Consider the following 18,325-nt stretch of genomic DNA (forward strand, 5'->3'; position numbering starts at 1 on the left):
TCTCATCAGTCATCACTGACGCCTCTGAACTGGAGTGTGAGTGTTGACCCTCATCACTGACGACTGGTGTCGATGAGTGATCAGTAATAACTTGATTTGTAGTAGTGTATGCATATATATTTCGTGCAAGCCGGACATTGTAAAACTAGCACGGCGATTCCTAGCTCAAGGACATATGGTTGACTCTACCCTAATTACAAATCGAAAGTGCCAAGATTATTTTCACCAATCCAAACCTACAAGTGGAGAATAAAATTAATATTCCCTCCGTCCCAAAATAACTGTCTTAAGCTTAGTACAACTTTATACTAGAGCTAGTATAAAGTTGAGACAGTTATTTTGGGACGGAGGGAGTACCAAATAAGCTGTACAACCTAATTAGCTAAGGTTCTTTTCCGGACTAGATTTCCACTTTTCGCTTGAGGAAACAATTTTTGGGTGAAGGCTTGAGGAAACATGCATGACCCAGATGAACTCATGTGGTAGTTGGTGGTAAGAACCGTCCCTCCATGCATATAGCCAACCAAAATCTTTATTAGCGCTTGCACTTGTTGCAGTAATGGTTTTGCGCGGACAACTCGGATCCGCATCGGTAGCAGAAGCTGTATCCACACCTACAATCGGAGAAAAAAAAATCAAATTATCAAACAAGCCGGGGATGAGCTCAAATCATGCAGGATGACATAATGAGATCGTAATTTTACAAGGATTAACGATGCTGGATTTGTCCTACCTGCATTTGATGTAATTGCACCCTTCCGATTTCTCCACGAACATCTGGCACTTGGGGCACCGCTGCCACCCCTCCCGGCCGACGAGACGCCTGAGCATCAGGTCCTCCCGGCCGCGCTCGTCCTGCCCGAGCTTCTGGAACTCCTCGCACACGAAGCCGTCGTGCCACGGCACGGCGCACCGGGCGCAGAAAAGCCGGTGGCAGTGCGGGCACTCCGCCTCGGCAATGGCCGCCGCCCCGGCCTCGCCGTCGTCGAGCAGGAGCGCCGAGCACTCTCGGTGCGGGCAGTAGATCCTCTTGGCGCCGACCGCGAGCTCGCACAGCAGCAAACCCCACTTGTCGAGGAGGTCCGTGGGGATGATGCCGTGGCAGCTCCCCGGATCGACGGCCCCGTCCTCGCAGCCTGGCTTCGGGCATTTGATGCGAGCGACCTTGTCGTCAAGCTTCGCGGTGATGTACTGGGCGACGCAGCTGGAGCAGAAGGCGTGGCCGCATGAGTTGACGATGAACTTGAGGGTGCTGGGCACCGTCTCCATGCAGATGGCGCAGCCGAACAGCTCGCCGTCGACCGGCAAATCACCATTTCCCCCGGTGAACTGCACCATGTCCATGGGGAGGGGGTCGGTGGGGTGATGATGCCACGGAAGCTTTCCGGCTCGGCGGCGCAGTCCTTCAAGTTCCAGTTTTGGAGAAACACAGCTCGAGCAGAAGTCGTGGGCGCACGAGGTGAAGCTGGGCAGTATACATGCACACGGCACGACGCGCATGCACTTGGTGCAGTAGAAGTGCTTACCGTCGTCGAGCCGGCCTCGCAGTCGACGAGAAACACAGCTCGAGCAGAAGTCATGGGCGCACGAGGTGAAGCTGGGCCGTATACATGCACATGCCACCACATGCATGCACTTGGCGCAGTAGAAGCGCTTACCGTCGCCGACGTCGTTGCCGTCCACGGGTAAGTCTTCGGTGCCATCGGTGATTATCGTGCGGTCGATGTGCGGCGTTTCATACCTGAGTAGTAGTACAAGGGAAAGGAGGCTAATTTAAGTTCCTTGTCGGCATCGAGTATATTCTTGAGAGACCGAAAATACCCTTCTGCTTCCGAGCTCAAATGAGCTCGATGAACTTTAAAATAAATAAATAAAACCTGTTTTCTGTGTACAACATTGACAAAAAATTTAAGTGTGTGCAACAATTTGATCTGAAATAAGAATCCAAGGCGTGTAAAAAATAGAAACTCTGAAAATGCAAAAACATCGATACTCACATTTCCAGAGTATCTATTTTTTTGCCATGCCCTATAGAAATGTTATTTCAGATCAAATTTTCGCACGCAATTAGATTTTTTACCAATGTTGTTTGTAAGAAAAATTATTAATTTATGATTTTTTTAATTTTTTAATTTTATTGTTTATCGAGCTCAGATGAGCTTGTGAGCAGAAACTATGTGTTCCTAGAAAGACCGATTAGAGACTAAAGAGTGCTTCTCCTTCTGATTCTAACTATAAGTTTTTCAAAAAAATTAAATGCAGACTACATACGTATGGATGTATATAGATATATTTTAAAGTGTAGATAGCTCATTTGCTTAATATATACTGTTGAAATTAGAGATGGGCCTTAGGCCCATAAGACAAATTTCAGAAAAATCTCCAAGGGCCCATGTAGGTGGTGGCATGACAAGGTGGTGGGAAGTTTAGTCCCACCCCGCTAGTGGAGGAGAATTTGGACCCCTTTATGAGGGTCTCTCTTCTACATGCTATTGGAGAGTGAGAAGAGAAGGTGCCCGCGCACTCCTCCTCCGCCGCCCGCCTCGCCGCGGGTTGCGGGAATGAGCCGAGTCGAGCTCATACCTACGCGCTTATCTTTGCCGGTCAGGAACGGAGAATACGTAACGGACAAGGCACGATCCGAGACGTCGGATCGTGGCTGTTACCAACTCGGACGTGGGTACCCACGTCTCTCCACCCAGCCGCCTTTATAAGCACGCGATCACCTACCCTAGCCGTCACGAGAATCAGATCACATCTGCCTCACGCGTTCCTTCCTTGACTGCTGCTGCCGCCGGCGACTCCGTCCCGTTTACCGCGTACACGGTCGACGGGAGAGCAGGCCTCCGAAACCTCGCCTCTCCGGTTCCTCTACAGGAGAGGGGCGATTAGGTTTTTGGGGAGCGATCACGCGACTTCTCGCCTCCGTTCGTTTGCTTCGTCTACGTCCGCGTCGCCCTCGTCATCGCCATGTCTTCACCAAGCGAGGCTGACCGTCTCGTCCGCGAGAAGGCCGAAGCCGAGAAGAAGGCGGCAGAGGATACTGCCGCCGCCGCCGCTGCTGCTACGGCCAACTGACCGATCGAAGGGTATGATGTGTTTGTCTCTCTCCTGTTTCTATCCGCGCTAGTAGTATTGCCTATATGCGTAGATGTTTCTGCTGTATGCGTAGTACTTGCTAGTATACTCCGTGATTAGTATGTCACGAGCCTAGTCAATGCCATGTTAGTAATTATTTCATGGATTAATCTGCTCAGAAAATTGCCTATTTACTCAACAATCCAAAAACCTAATGTTTGTAGGAATTTTTCGAGTAATGGTTTTGCTGCTGCACTGAAACCGGATAAGTTTACCGGTACCTTTTTCAAGCATTGGCAAACGAGAACCACCTTATGGCTCACAGCTGTGAACGTGTTCTGGGTAGCCGGTGTCACTCCTACGGAAACTATCACTCCTGAACAGGAGAAGATGTTTAAGGAGGCCACCGTCCTATTCCTTGGAGAAGTCATTAGCGTGATCGGAGATAAGCTGGTTGATGCATATTTACATATGCATGTTGCCAAGGACTTGTGGGAGGCGCTCGAATCTAAATTCGGGCCCACCGATGCTGGGAGTGAGATGTATGTTATGGAGCAGTTCCACGATTACAAGATGGTTGAAAACCGTTCTGTATTGGAACAAGCTCATGAGATAATATGCATAGCTAAGGAACTTGAGGTTCTTAAGTGCAATTTGCCGGGCAAGTTTGTCGCGGGCTATATAATTGCTAAGCTCCCTAATTCCTGGAGGAACTTTGCTACTACTCTGAAACATCAGAGCCGTGAGTTCTCAGTAGAGGACATCATCGGCCATCTGAGTGTTGAGCAGAACTCGAGAGCAAAGGACTCCAATGGAAAAGCGATGGAAAGCTCTTCTGCTGCCAATATGGTACATCAGAGGAACTTCAATTCCCACAAGCCCAAGGGAAAGAATTCTGTCCAACAGAATACCGACTTCAAGAAGAAGGGAAAGAAGCCCTTCAAGAAGAATAAGAAGGGAGATGGCTGCTATACTTGTGGTTCAGAGGAACATTGGGCGAACAAATGCCCAAACAAGTACAAGAAGCCGGCGCAGGACTCCAAGTCTGCCAATATGATTGTGGGCAACAATGAAAGTGGTGCATATGGGTACGGTAATTTACTTACTGTATATACAGTTTGTCAGTCCACCGATTGGTGGGTGGACACGGGTGCAAATATTCATGTGTGTGCTGACTTATCATTGTTCTCTTCTTATCAGGGCACCGGCCGCGGGTCCGTATTGATGGGGAATGGCGCGAGTGCTTCTGTTCTTGGTGTTGGCAAGGTCGATGTGAAGTTTACTTCGGGAAGGATCGTGCAGCTGAAGAACGTGCAACATGTCCCCGCCATCAAGAAGAATCTCGTTAGTGGCTCCCTTCTGTGTAGAGAAGGGTTTAAGTTGGTCTTCGAGTCTAATAAAGTAGTAGTTACGAAATATGGACTTTTCGTTGGAAAAGGTTATGAATGCGGAGGTCTGTTCCGCCTTTCTCTTGCAGATTTTTGTAATAAAGTCGTGAACAATATTCATTCGAGTGTTAATGAATCTGAAGTTTGGCATTCACGTCTTTGTCACATAAGTTTCGGTGTTATGTCGCGGCTAGCAAAACTGAATTTAATCCCAACTTTCACTTTAGCCAAAGGTTCTAAGTGCCATTCGTGTGTGCAAGCAAAGCAACCCCGCAAGCCTCACAAGGCTGCAGAGGAGAGACACTTGGCACCATTAGAACTCATACATTCTGGTCTTTGTGAGATTAATGGTGTGTTGACTAAAGGTGGAAATAAATACTTCATGACATTGATAGATGATTCCACTAGATTTTGCTATGTGTATCTGTTAAATACTAAAGATGAGGCTCTACACTACTTTAAAATCTATAAGGCAGAAGTTGAGAATCAACTTGAAAAGAAAATTAAACGAGTCCGGTCTGATCGTGGTGGAGAGTACTTCTCAAACGAATTTGATTCATTTTGTGCGGAACACGGCATTATTCATGAGAGGACGCCTCCCTATTCACCCCAGTCAAACGGGGTTGCCGAGCGGAAAAAACGTACTCTAACTGATTTGGTTAACGCCATGTTAGATACATCGGGTTTATCCAAGGCATGATGGGGGGAGGCTATATTGACCGCGTGTCATGTCCTGAATAAAGTTCCTACAAAAGATAATGAGGTCACTCCCTACGAGGAGTGGTCGAAGAGAAGGACAACGCTCTCGTACTTACGTACTTGGGGCTGCTTGCGAAAGTCAATGTACCGATCCCCAAGAAGCGTAAGCTTGGACCAAAGACTGTGGACTGCGTTAATTTGGGATACGCTAAGAATAGTGTAGGCTATAGATTTCTAGTAGTGAAATCTGAGGTACCTGACATGAAGGTCGGTACAATAATTGAGCCGAGGGATGCTACATTCTTTGAGGATATATTTCCCATGAGAGATATGCAAAGCACTTCTAGACAGGAATCTGAGATAACTCCTGAGCCTGCCATTCCTATGGAATACTATGAACAAACACATGATGAAAATCCTGAGGAGGATGACGAGGAAGCCCGTGGTAGGGGCAAGAGACAAATGACTGCAAAGACCTTTGGTGATGATTTCTTCGTATACCTCGTGGATGATAATCCCACTTTTATTTCAGAAGCGTATGCTTCTCCAGATGCTGATTACTGGAAAGCTGCGGTCCGTAGCGAGATGGATTCCATCATGGCTAACGGGACATGGGAAATCACTGATCGTCCCTATGGTTGCAAACCATTGGGATGCAAGTGGGTGTTCAAAAAGAAGCTTAGGCCCGATGGTACGATTGAAAAGTACAAGGCTAGGCTTGTGGCCAAGGGCTATGCCCAGAAAGAAGAAGAAGATTTCTTCGATACTTATTCACGTGTGGCTAGACTGACCACCATTCGAGTACTACTCTCATTGGCGGCCTCTCATGGTCTTCTCGTTCATCAAATGGACGTTAAGACGGCTTTCCTGAATGGAGAGCTAAATGAGGAAATCTATATGCAACAGCCAGATGACTTTGTGATAGAAGGTCAGGAAGGAAAGGTGTGTAAGTTGCTGAAATCTTTATATGGTCTGAGACAAGCACCTAAGCAACGGCATGAGAAGTTTAATACAACTCTGGCATCTGTTGGCTTCGTTGTTAATGAAGCTGACAAATGTGTATAATATCGCCATGGTGGGGGCGAAGGAGTTATATTGTGCTTGTATGTTGATGACATACTGATATTTGGAACCAATCTTAAAGTAATTGAGGAGGTTAAGTCTTTTCTGTCTCAAAACTTTGAGATGAAGGACCTTGGGGTGGCTGATGTTATCTTGAACATCAAGCTGTTGAGAGATGATGAGGGTGGGATTACACTTCTGCAATCCCACTATGTTGATAAGATTTTGAGTCGCTTTGGATATCCAGACTGCAAAATTTGTCAAACACCATATGATCCTAGTGTGCTTATTCGAAAGTTTAAAGGCACGGCTATAGATCAATTGAGATTCTCCCAAATTATCGGTTCACTTATGTGCCTAGCTAGCGCAACGAGGCCTGACAACGCGTTTGCTGTGAGCAAACTTAGCCGGTTTGTTGCAAACCCGGGCGATGTTCATTGGCGTGCTGTTGAAAGAATTATGCGCTACTTGAAAGGTATTGTCAACCACGGGCTTCACTATACGGGATTCCCATCGGTACTTGAAGGGTATAGTGATGCGAATTGGATCTCTGATGCTGATGAGATGAAGGCCACTACTGGGTATATGTTTACTCTTGGGGGTGGTGCTGTTTCCTGGAAGTCTTGCAAGCAAACGATCTTAACAAGATCGACAATGGAAGCAGAATTAACAGCATTAGACGCATCTGGTGTCGAAGCAGAATTTCTTCGAGATCTTTTGATGGACTTACCTGTGGTTGAGAGTTCCGGCTATCCTTATGAACTGCGATAACCAAACAGTTATTGTTAAAGTGAAGAGTTCAAAGGACAATATGAAGTCCAACAAACATATAAGAATGAGATTGAAGTCTGTCAGACGTTTGAGAAACTCGGGAGTGATAGCGTTGGATTACATCCAAACGGCTAAGAATCTGGCAGATCCCTTTACTAAAGGGCTATCACGTGTTGTGATAGACAGTGCATCGAGGGAGACGGGTATGAGACCCACATGAGTTGCCATGGCAGTAACCCAACCTATATGATCGGAGATCCCGTGAAGTAGGACCTGGGAAAACAAGCCAGTGGTGAACTGAGGAGAGTAACTTTACTAACCCACTCCATTGGAGATGCAATACTCTCGGATACTGTATGGTAGGATGACTACTGTCTTAATGTGTTCTAAAGCTTATATGTAAGCAAGATGTTGTCCTACAGAGCGATCTTTGGAGGAACACACCTATATGAGCTTGACTGCTGGTCACAGTCTATGAGATTTGGGTGATCTCTAGTAAACTCATGAATAGGCCAGGAGTGTGACTAATATGCTCCACCCGAGGGGTCACCTTCGGCAGCCTAGTACTAGTAAGACTTGTGGTGAAGCTCCTTTACGCCAAACTGACAATTCAAGGCATAGTCCATTGTTCAGTTGTAAAGGGGTGTAGCTACTTGCTCTAGGTGAAGCTCAACCTTAACAGGTCTTCACTGAAATGCTGGTATATTAAAACAGTGTTTGGAACGAGGGAACGCGATGTGCCCTTGAGATCTGGTGGGGGATTGTTGAAATTAGAGATGGGCCTTAGGCCCATAAGACAAATTTCAGAAAAATCTCCAAGGGCCCATGTAGGTGGTGGCATGACAAGGTGGTGGGAAGTTTAGTCCCACCCCGCTAGTGGAGGAGAATTTGGACCCCTTTATAAGGGTCTCTCTTCCACATGCTATTGGAGAGTGAGAAGAGAAGGTGCCCTCGCGCACTCCTCCTCCGCCGCCTCGCCCCGACGCGTCGCGGGAATGAGCCGAGCCGAGCTCATACCTACGCGCTTATTTTTGCCGGTCAGGAACGGAGAATACGTAACGGACAAGGCACGATCCGAGACGTCGGATCGTGGCTGTTACCAACTCGAACGTGGGTCTCTCCACCCAGCCGCCTTTATAAGCACGCGATCACCTACCCTAGCCATCACGAGAATCAGATCACATCTGCCTCACGCGTTCCTTCCTTGACTGCTGCTGTCGCCGGCGACTCCGTCCCGTTTACCGCGTACACGGTCGACGGGAGAGCAGGCCTTCGAAACCTCGCCTCTCCGGTTCCTGTACGGGAGAGGGGCGATTAGGTTTTTGGGGAGCGATCACGCGACTGCTCGCCTCCGTTCGTCTGCTTCGTCTACGTCCGCGTTGCCCTCGTCATCGCCATGTCTTCACCAAGCGAAGCTGACCGTCTCGTCCGCGAGAAGGCCGAAGCCGAGAAGAAGGCGGCAGAGGATACTGCCGCCGCCGCCGCTGCTGCTACGGCCAACTGGCCGATCGGAGGGTATGATGTGTTTGTCTCTCTCCTGTTTCTATCCGCACTAGTAGTATTGCCTATATGCGTAGATGTTTCTGCTGTATGCGTAGTACTTGCTAGTATACTCCGTGATCAGTATGTCATGAGCCTAGTCAATGCCATGTTAGTAATTATTTCATGGATTAGTCTGCTCGGAAAATCACCTATTTACTCAACATATACTCCCTCTGTTCCTAAATATAAGTCTTTAAAAGGTTTCACTAGAGAACTACATACAGATGTATATGAACATAATTTAAATTATAGATTCATTTATTTTGTTCCGTATGTAGTCTTTTAGTTGATTTTTTAAAAGACTTATATTTAGGAATGGAGGGAGTAGTTTTTAATTGAATCTTAAAAGAGACTTGTATTTAAAAACAGAGGGAGTAGAACTCACCGCACCATCGGCATGGGGAGGAGGCCGTAGTCACAGTCTGGACATTCGACACGAGCTTCATTCTGACGCAGCTTCACAGCAATGTACGCGGCGACACAGTTGGAGCAGAAGGCGTGGTCTACGCACGAGCCGAAGCTGGATTTGAGGAGAATGGGCACTGTCTTGATGCACATGGGGCAGTAGAACAGCTCACTGTTGCCGTCCAACCGTGAATTACCATTATTGGTATCGATCATCAACATTTCTTGCAGCTGGGTTCGAGGCATCCGGCGCGGGCGACGTTCTCGTCTTCTTTCCCACGAGCCGGCCGGGACGTGCGCGGCTACGGTGACGATGGTGGTATGTTGATTGCCGTCAGCCGGTTCGCCGTCGGTGGTGAACAAGGGGTCGATGCGCGATGGTACTAGGAAAGTTCCAAGCCTGAGTAGTGGTTGGTTAATATAGATGAGAAAATTAGTGCAACGTTTCGGTACTCAGACTCAGCACCCGGTCAGAATTTTTTTTTACAAAATATTTACAGAGCTCTTTCAATTTTTGGGATGTTTCATCTTTTTGTCAAAGTTTGACCCGGAAAGTGTTGAAAATCGCGCATGGCTGCTCACTGGGATGTTGACTGGCCAACCAACGGGTCATAATCAGGCCTACTCAGCGATAACCAGGTTCAGAGGAGAAAGGAATTGGATCATAACAGGTTTTGATAGTTTAGGGTTGAATTTTAGACGGTTTTCGAGTTTGAAGTTAAATCTTAAACAAATGGAAGAGTTTAGGGCTGCGTTTGGCAGCTCAGTATTTTTGAAGTTTTGCAGGAATGCCATGGTTTTGAAAGCAAAAAAACACGATTTTCAATACTTTAAACAAATGCCGTGGTAAACAGGACTCACCTCACCGCGAAGAAGGCGATCACGATTGCCACGGCGAGGCTCCAGCAGCACCATGCCTTGGCCGGCCAGCTCAAGCACCTTTTATCTGCAGCAGGCGGGGCTGGAGGTGTAGGGGCGCGCGTGTCCGCCGGGATTGGCGGTGGCTTTGACGACGTCGGCGCTGCGCCCGAGCAGCCGCTCACCGTCGAGACCGTCTTTTTTATCTGCAGCTCGATGGGGCCGACGGCGAGCAGCGCCACCGTCTTGGTCAGCTTGTGGGCTTCCCCGTCGACGGCGCTCCTTTCGTAGCAGTAGCACATCTCTGCCGCCAAGGCCACGCTCCCGTTCTTGGGCACGAGGACGAGGAGGAGAAGGAAAGCGGTGGCGGCGGAGGAGACGATCCCGGCCAACGACGGCATCGCGCTCGCTTCCGCCAGTCGATCGTCGCCGTGTGGTTCCTCTTCCCTCCTCCGGCCAAGGGCCTACCAGTACAGTACGAGTAGGTAGGCCCCGCTCGGCCTACCGCGTATGCGTATCCGCGTGAAACACCTCGACGTATCACCATCGAAATTTCACTTGTTTACTTTTCATCAAAAATCAACCGGCCGTCGCCGTCGCCGTCGCCTCTTTTCTCTTCCTTTTGCAATTGTCCACGCGGCCGGGGTGGAGTTCATCGCCATATAATATAAGTATATAAACTGGAGCCGTTGGGTAGGGGGAGAAGATGGGTCGAAGATGAGGTGTTTGGGTACATCAGGAATACGATTGAGGATGATGCAAGCAAATGGTTGATAGATGAAATGCACTGCCGGAAGCAACGGACCGTAGCCAGAACAGCTACACGACCTAGATATGATGGAGACGCGCAACCTACACATATCCTTGTTTCTTTCTTAATTTCCTCGAAACAGCATCTGGGTTTTGCTCGGTACGTGCCACTCGCGATACCCTGAATTAACTAGTCATTCTCAGTTCATTACCACTTAATTGATTTAACTGAGCGACCCCGAGCTCCCCGCTCTTTAGGGTTCCTCCCACCCTCCCCTTGCCGCCGTCGGCCTTCCTAGGGACCCCGCCGCCGCCGGCCGTCCCCGCTCCCCCTCCCGGATCCGCCCCGTGCCGTCTTCCCGGGAGGCGACCGGGGCGGCGCGAGCCCCTTCCCTCTTCGACCTTCCTCCTTTCCCCTTTCCTCCTTGCCGTCGTCGACGGTCGCCCCCGATGCTTGGTCGGGTGGTGTTGGCGGCGACGAGACTGGCTGTCCCCCAGCGCGCGGCTCCCTGGCCGGGGCATGGGGGCGGCGGCGGTGCTCCTCGGCTCGGCGATGGCCCGGCGATCCGGCAGAAGTGGCCGGCGGCGCGCGAGGTGGTGGTGTGGTCCCTTGACGATGAGACGGCGTGGTGACGCAGGTTGGCCGGCGGCGCGGCCCCGACCCAGATTTGGGCCCTAGTTTTGTACCTACTTTGGATATGGCACCACCCATCCAACTATATATGTACTTGTTAAATTTATCAATAATCTCATCAACATTGCTTGACTAACTTTCCATGGCATTATCGTGATTAAAAACAAACGTTTTCTACTGAACTTTTCTCAGTGCAATTATAATTCCCACCATTATTGTCTTTTCATGCCCTTAGCTCGTTGTGCACAGGAGTTGTCGTTAATTTCTATGGACTCTAAACAAAATTTCTTTCCATATGACTTTCTAGAAGCCCCAGGACTATTAATTGATGCTTGCATCTACTTTCACTACTCCCTCTGTTTCTAAATATAAGTTCTTATATATATTTGAACATGGACTATATACAGATGTGTATATATAGACATATTATAGATTATAGATTCTTTCATTTTACTTCATATATAATCCATATTGAAATCTCCAGAAAGACTTATATTTAGGGACGGAGGGAGTAGCCACTGAGTAACTTATGCATCTATGGTGTATCATTGAGTATATACAACAGTTCATCTTTGATCTTATATAGCAGGTACATTGAGCATTGTGAGTTTTCAAATTGCATTGAAATAGGGGTTGCTTCCATTGATTACATTTTATATTTTTTCAGGCTAAGGAAATGGTGCTCTTTCTTGTATTACATGGTTTTATAAGACACCATATTTGCAAGACAGAGTATTATCTTTTTTTCTCATTTCTCATGCATTTCTAAGTGAATAGCCCGTAAACTCACAAGATATTTGTTGAATACATATCTATTAGTATCCCTTTGTTTTGTTTTACATATCTTGCTATAATCTATTCTACTTGGCTGAGTTCTGAAACTGTCAAATTTGTAAACATGAGTCATCTATTCACCTACTAAACAGGATTTGGACTCATTAGTACACATGTCTTGTGCTAAAAATGAAAAGGAGAACTTTCCGGAACCCCACTTTTACTTAATTTTTGTACACACGATGTCAATTCTTCAGATAATCGGTATAGTATTCTACTCTCATGCCCTCCTCTGCAAGGTCTTGCATTATTGTGTTCATTAGTTCACTTTGTTCAAAAATTGACAACACTGTATTATTGAACATAGATAGATATGTGCATATTAATATCTAAATAAATGTGGCTTGCTTTTAATTTATATTGGCCGAGACTGCTTTCCGTGTGCATAATCACTAAAGAACTCTTTATAATCATTGCACTAGAAAGTCATCCATGCCAATGCGGTGATCTCAAGGTGTTGTTGCCAAAAAAATATTTATTTTTATTTATTTTTCTATTATAGGTAGCTCATTTCACTATGGAAAATCAGTGTTGAAATATATGATAAGAAATATTGTCTACTGTAGCATGTTCATGTATCATTCTAATCAAATAGATACATGGTTCATTCCGGTACTGTTTGTTTCATAGTGGTTACATTTATTTATATTTTCTGTTGTATTAAATTGTTCGCTCATCATTGTGACATGGTATGACGTGTGAAGTTAGTGTGTTAATATGTTATGTAAGAGGCATGCTATTTGTTTACCACCTCCCCCCCCCCCCCCCCCCCCGGTCCGTCCGTTCCAAAATAAGTGACTCAACTTTGTACAATAAGGTTAGTATAAAGTTGAGTCACTTATTTTGGGACGGAGGGAGCATTTTTTAGCTTGTAATATCACCTCTTCTGTCACAAAGTACATACTCTGCTTTGTTTTCTTCTGGCAAAAAATACATGATCTGCTTTGTACATAAAGGATTACTGTATGTTCCATGGTGGATCAGGTAGAAGAAGATGGAGACGTAAACGGTTTTTACCAACAGATTGCTATTCAATTCAATCTTGCAATTGAGGTTTGAGCCTCGAGAATCAGTCTTGCAGATCAATTGCAAAGGTGTGATCAATAGATTATTTAACAAAAAAAAACAACTGAAAAGAGCCATGGGAGCAGAGAAGGTTGTTTATTTCCCTTCTTGGTTTTGCTATTTTTAGACAAGCTGCTTTTGTGACACTTGTGTGCACACAAAAAGTATCCCTCTCGAACATGTATGTATGCACAAAACAAGTATCATGCATATTGGTATGATGGGAATTATGTCCATTTGCCTTCAGTTTTGTGTCTCTTCTCATACACACTTCTCCATTATTCACCCTTCTTAAAAGTTATTTCTCTTTCTCACACACACTTTCTTTGTTCTTCTTTATTTCTGGAAGTTGGAAATGTGCTTATGTGCTTGTTGTTTTTCGATTTGGTAGATTTTCTGGAGTTCTTCTGATTAAGATACAATACATAATTTTGATACATATACGATACTGGGATAAAGGCATGGCTGCTCATATACTAGGCTGCGTGCTAATCAATCTCAAGGTTAATGCATAGCTCTTACAACAAGGAAGCACCCCTTTCCCAAGTATAGGTTAGATATCCAATGACAAAAGTCAAATATAAGGCGTTGTGAACCCATGATGTAGCAAATTATGCAAGCACACACATATATTTTTCTATACATCAGTGCAACAAAAAATAAATTGAGGGTAAATGAATATAATGATTTAATTGTAAAGAAAAGGTTGACAATATTGTTTAGTTTTCATGAGGATCCTAAAGGTATATTTCAAAACTAGTGTTGAACTCAAGTATATGCATGGCACCGTAGCAACGTACGAGCAACGAACTAGTCTCTGCTTAATTGCTTTTCAGTTACCAAACAAACGACTAACCATCTATCAATCTTGTTTCCAATTTCGATTAGCTTTCAATTGATTGGTGATTCAGTTCATCCGACTGGTCCGTTATTAACTAAATGCTTGTGTGGACTGATTGGTGTTTTGGCTCACCCACACCAGCATACCCTCCTAGCATGAGCAATAAATAAAATTTAAAATTTCTGAGTGTTTTCATTGCACATGTTCATGTTAGTATCAAAAGTGTGATCGAGAATTATGAGGCCAAACTGAACAGCTATGCTTTATGAGTAGAAAAAACCAATCCGAGTGGTCTATAAATACCAAAAATTTGTCGTTCAACTAGTTTTCCTTTCTGCACAACTTAAAATAGTTGGACTTTCCCTCTAAACATTTGCAGATGACACTTGGACATGAAAGTACTTTTGGCATGCAAGAAATAAATCCTACTTCTTCCGTTCCTAAATATAAGACATTTTAGAGATTTTACTATAGACTACTCCATCCGTACGTAAATATAAGTCTTTTAAGATATTTCACTAGGTGTCTACATATGGAACAAAATGAATGAATCCATACTCTAAAGTATGTCTATATACATCCGTATGTAGGCCATAGTTAAACCTTTAGAAAGACTTATATTTAGGAACGGAGGGAGTAGATACGAAGCAAAATTAATGACTCTACACTTTAAAATATGACTACATACATCTGTATGTATTTTATAGTGAAAAAAAATTAAAAGTCTTGTATTTATAAATGGAGGGAGTACCACATGATTTGTTTTTTCTTTCTTTCACTTTTTTGAGACAATTTCTTTCTTTCTTTAAAAAAGAGGCAAATTTGTTTTCCCCATTCTTTAGGCCCTGTATGTTTCAGCCCGAAGTCTTAGCCCAAGTGCAGCCCACCGCGGAGACGAAGGCACGACACGCGCACGACCCCTTGGGCCCTTCCCACGCGTCCCCTCCTCACGACCTAGTTGCTTCCGCCTCGGCCGGCCGGCCGCCGCCGTCCCGCTAGCTGGCTGCTCCGTGCGTCCTCCTCCGCGCCATTCCCCTGACCCTACCGCGCAGCAAGCAGTGCCTCCCCCTCCCAGCCGCCGATCTCGCTCCGCTGCTCGCTGGCTCGCGCAGGAGCGGCTGCCTACAGCTACTACTCGACTCGGTAACTGCGTCAGCTGATGAAATTGCTTCGAGATCAAGCACAGGCGATCCGCTAGTGGTGGTGCTGTAGCCTGTAGGTGGTGGATTGTTCCGATTCTGCTTCAGCTTCTGATCCAGGGCAGCCCGTAGCCGGCCCTCGTACTCGGAGGGTAATTCCTAATTTCTACTACTGGGTTCTAAACTGATGCATCATCATCTTCTAACACACACACACAAAAAAAACCCGGATGCATACTGCATTCAACGATTCAGCTAAAATTGGACTTAAATTTTGTGTATGAGGGTTGGATTTACTCGAATCTACGCATCCTGTTACCGATTGCATTCATGTTGTACCATACAAGATGAAGATATTTGCTCTCTTTTGTATCTCCAAATTCTCCATACTAATTTTTTTTCATCTTGTATCTATTTTGTTGGATTGTTAACTGTTGAGTTCAAGTTATTTACTTATAGTGCAATCGCTTCCGTCCTGACTCCACCACTGTATACGGCACACCTTCAGCAGGTGACTGCTTCTGGTTGAGCTGTGTGGCATTGAAGCTGCGCAACAAGGTCGTGGTCAAGCCAGAGAGCTGCCGCCGAATCATCCCCTAGGTACCTCATCCCTATGGCGACACTGAGGTGCGTTCTAATCTCCTGCACTCGGTTCATTCCTTGGTGCTGCCAAGCAGCACGGATATGTATTTGCTCGCCGCAATGTACTCAAAATTACCCCTTTATACCCAGGCCTCAAACAATCCTGGTACAGCCACGCATCGACCCCATGTTCATCATCAATGGCAATGAAGATTCACTAGTCAACGGTAACGACATCGGTGATGGTAAACACTTCTATTGTCCCAAGTGCATGTCTGTCGTGGCATGTGCATGTACACGTTCCTGCTTCAGCTTGTGCGACCACAATTTCTGCTCGAGCTGTGTTGCCATGAAGCTGCGCCAGAACGTCACCCACGTCCAATGTACTGGTGAAAGCTCGACAGCGTCGGAGAAATATCGTGGCGTGACAATGTTGCAGTGAGTTTTACTTGCTTCCTCTTATTTCATCCGTTCCTACCACCACGCAGTGTAACAAACTCAAATTTACCCCTTCATACTCAGGCCTGAAACAGTCCAAGTATCGTCACGCATCAATCCCGTGTTCATCACCAATGGCACTGAAGATTCACCTAAGGACGACATTAGTGATGACAAGCACTTCTACTGTTCCAAGTGCATGCATGTGGTGCCATGTGCATGTATAAGGTACAACTTCACCATGTGTGACCACGACTTCTGCTCGAGGTGTGTCGCTGTGAAGCTGCACCAAAACGTTGCCCGTGTCAAATGTACTGGGGAGAGCTCGATGGCGTCGGAGAAATATCATGGCGTGACAATGTTGCAGTGAGTTTTACTTGCCTCCTCTTATTTCATTCATTCCTACTACCACGCGGTGTAACAAACCCAAAATTACCCCTTCGTACTCAGGCCTGAAACAGTCCAAGTATCATCACGCATCGATCCCTTGTTCATCACCGATGGCACTGAAGATTCACCTAAGGACGACATTAGTGATGACAAACACTTCTACTGTGCCAAGTGCATGCATATGGTGCCATGTGCATGTATATGGTACAACTTCACCATATGCGACCACGACTTCTGCTCGAGGTGTGTTGCTGTGAAGCTGCACCAAAACGTCGCCCGTGTTACATGTACTGGGGAGAGCTCAACGGCGTCGGAGAAATATCGTGGCGTGACAATGTTGCAGTGAGTTTTACTTGCTTCCTCTTATTTCATTCGTTCCTACTACCATGCAGTGTAACAAACCCAAGATTACCCCTTCATACTCAGGCCTAAAACAGTCCAAGTATCGGCACACATCGATCCCTTGTTCATCACCAATGGCACTGAAGATTCACCGAAGGACGACATTAGTGATGACAATCACTTCTACTGTGCCAAGTGCATGCATGTGGTGCCATGTGCATGTATAAGGTACAACTTCACCATGTGCGACCACGACTTCTGCTCAAGCTGTGTTGCCGTGAAGCTACACCAGAATGTTGCTCGCCTCGGATATTCTGACCGTGAGGATGGCGATGGTGATCTTTTCTATTGCAACATCTGCATGGAGATGGTGCCGAGGACCCTCAAGTTCAGTGTCAACTCGTGTGGCCACGCCTTCTGCGCAAGCTGTGTCACCCAGTATGTTGCCGCAAAGCTGGACAACAATGTAGCTCGCATCGAATGCCCTGACCCAGGCTGCAAGTGTGGTGTCGTCGAGTTGGAGAGGTGCCATGACATCATTTCCCCGGACGTCCTGGACAAATGGGGTTTCCTGCTGTGCGAATCTGTGCTTGGCACCAAGAGGATATACTGCCCATACAGAGAATGCTCGGCGCCTCTGCTTGCTGACGGCGAGTCCGGGGTGGCTGTGGTCGCGGAGGCGGAGTGCCCGCACTGCCACCGGCTTTTCTGCGCCCGGTGCGCTGTGCCATGGCATGGCGGCATCACGTGCAATGAGTTCCAGAAGCTTGGACAGGACGAGCGCGGCCCGGAGGACTTCTTGCTCAGGAGTCTCGTTGGCAGGGAGGGATGGCAGCGGTGCCCCAAGTGCCAGATGTACGTGGAGAAATCAGAAGGGTGCAATTACATCAAATGCAGGTATGGAAAACTAAAATCTGAGTGCGTTCCTTCATGACCTCATTGTTTTCTTTGGAAACTACGATCTGATCATGAAGATCATGCACAACATAAAATGATTTGGGCTCATCCCCAGCTTGTTTGATATATTAATTTGATTTTCTCCAATTGTAGGTGTGGATACAGCTTCTGCTACCGATGCGCATCCAAGTTGTCCGCACTAAACCATTACTGCAACAAGTGCAAACGCTAATGATTTGTTTAGTTGTTGACACCTACGAATATATAGTCTCCTTGAAACTTGAATAGCTTCAGTCCTGCTTGTGTATATATGGGTTATTATGGCATTTTTCAGTTATTGTAGTACAAACTGGAGACTGTTAGTAGTACTTGGTTGTACATATATATCTTCTATGGTGGGGACATGGAGCATTTGTGCTCGGGAGCATTTGTGCTCGGGAGTAGAATAGGACTTTCCCTATGGTGGTCCATATCATTTCCGTAGCTTGGATATTTCAATGGGTGATCCGTAATTTTACAATGTATCAGAGGATTTATATTGCATATGTATTCATATACACTTGCGCATCGCAGCGCACAGCAGCGCCTAACACACTACCACGTCTTTAAG

General features: G+C 46.3%; 2 protein-coding genes across 5 annotated transcripts; one reads left to right on the top strand and one right to left on the bottom strand.

Moving 5' to 3' along the window:
- Positions 1 to 360: 360 nt before the first annotated feature.
- On the bottom strand, positions 361 to 10,283 carry LOC123431232. Of its 2 annotated transcripts, none has more exons than XM_045115055.1 (3): positions 9,807 to 10,283; positions 734 to 1,741; positions 361 to 614 (listed from the first exon to the last, which is right to left on the bottom strand). In XM_045115055.1, exons 1-3 carry the CDS (start codon positions 10,202 to 10,204, stop codon positions 536 to 538), a joined length of 1,485 nt encoding a protein of 494 aa, XP_044970990.1. In that variant the 5' UTR covers positions 10,205 to 10,283; the 3' UTR covers positions 361 to 535. The 2 variants fall into 2 exon arrangements, with proteins under 2 accessions (XP_044970990.1, XP_044970991.1); XM_045115056.1 differs by lacking the exon at positions 9,807 to 10,283 and adding an exon at positions 8,926 to 9,353.
- Positions 10,284 to 14,873: 4,590 nt separating this feature from the next.
- Positions 14,874 to 18,117, top strand: LOC123431233. Of its 3 annotated transcripts, none has more exons than XM_045115058.1 (7): positions 14,874 to 15,218; positions 15,575 to 15,693; positions 15,799 to 16,086; positions 16,171 to 16,452; positions 16,537 to 16,818; positions 16,903 to 17,715; positions 17,869 to 18,117. In XM_045115058.1, exons 2-7 carry the CDS (start codon positions 15,680 to 15,682, stop codon positions 17,945 to 17,947), a joined length of 1,758 nt encoding a protein of 585 aa, XP_044970993.1. In that variant the 5' UTR covers positions 14,874 to 15,218; positions 15,575 to 15,679; the 3' UTR covers positions 17,948 to 18,117. The 3 variants fall into 3 exon arrangements, with proteins under 3 accessions (XP_044970993.1, XP_044970992.1, XP_044970994.1); XM_045115057.1 differs by having other exon boundaries at positions 14,951 to 15,218; positions 15,578 to 15,693; XM_045115059.1 differs by lacking the exon at positions 16,171 to 16,452 and having other exon boundaries at positions 14,951 to 15,218; positions 15,578 to 15,693.
- Positions 18,118 to 18,325: the final 208 nt, after the last annotated feature.

Source organism: Hordeum vulgare, chromosome 2H, assembly GCF_904849725.1.
Source record: "Hordeum vulgare subsp. vulgare chromosome 2H, MorexV3_pseudomolecules_assembly, whole genome shotgun sequence".
Lineage (NCBI taxonomy): Eukaryota > Viridiplantae > Streptophyta > Magnoliopsida > Poales > Poaceae > Hordeum > Hordeum vulgare.

Coding starts and splice junctions, on each gene's coding strand:
- LOC123431232 (XM_045115055.1), bottom strand. CDS start 10,204: ATGCCGTCGTTGGCCGGGATCGTCTCCTCCGCCGCCACCGCTTTCCTT. Junction 1,742..9,806: donor ATCGCCTTCTTCGCGGTGAG/GTGAGTCCTGTT, acceptor ACTACTACTCAG/GTATGAAACGCCGCACATCG. Junction 615..733: donor TGCAATTACATCAAATGCAG/GTAGGACAAATC, acceptor CTCCGATTGTAG/GTGTGGATACAGCTTCTGCT.
- LOC123431233 (XM_045115058.1), top strand. Junction 16,819..16,902: donor CGTGGCGTGACAATGTTGCA/GTGAGTTTTACT, acceptor CTTCATACTCAG/GCCTAAAACAGTCCAAGTAT. Junction 17,716..17,868: donor TGCAATTACATCAAATGCAG/GTATGGAAAACT, acceptor CTCCAATTGTAG/GTGTGGATACAGCTTCTGCT.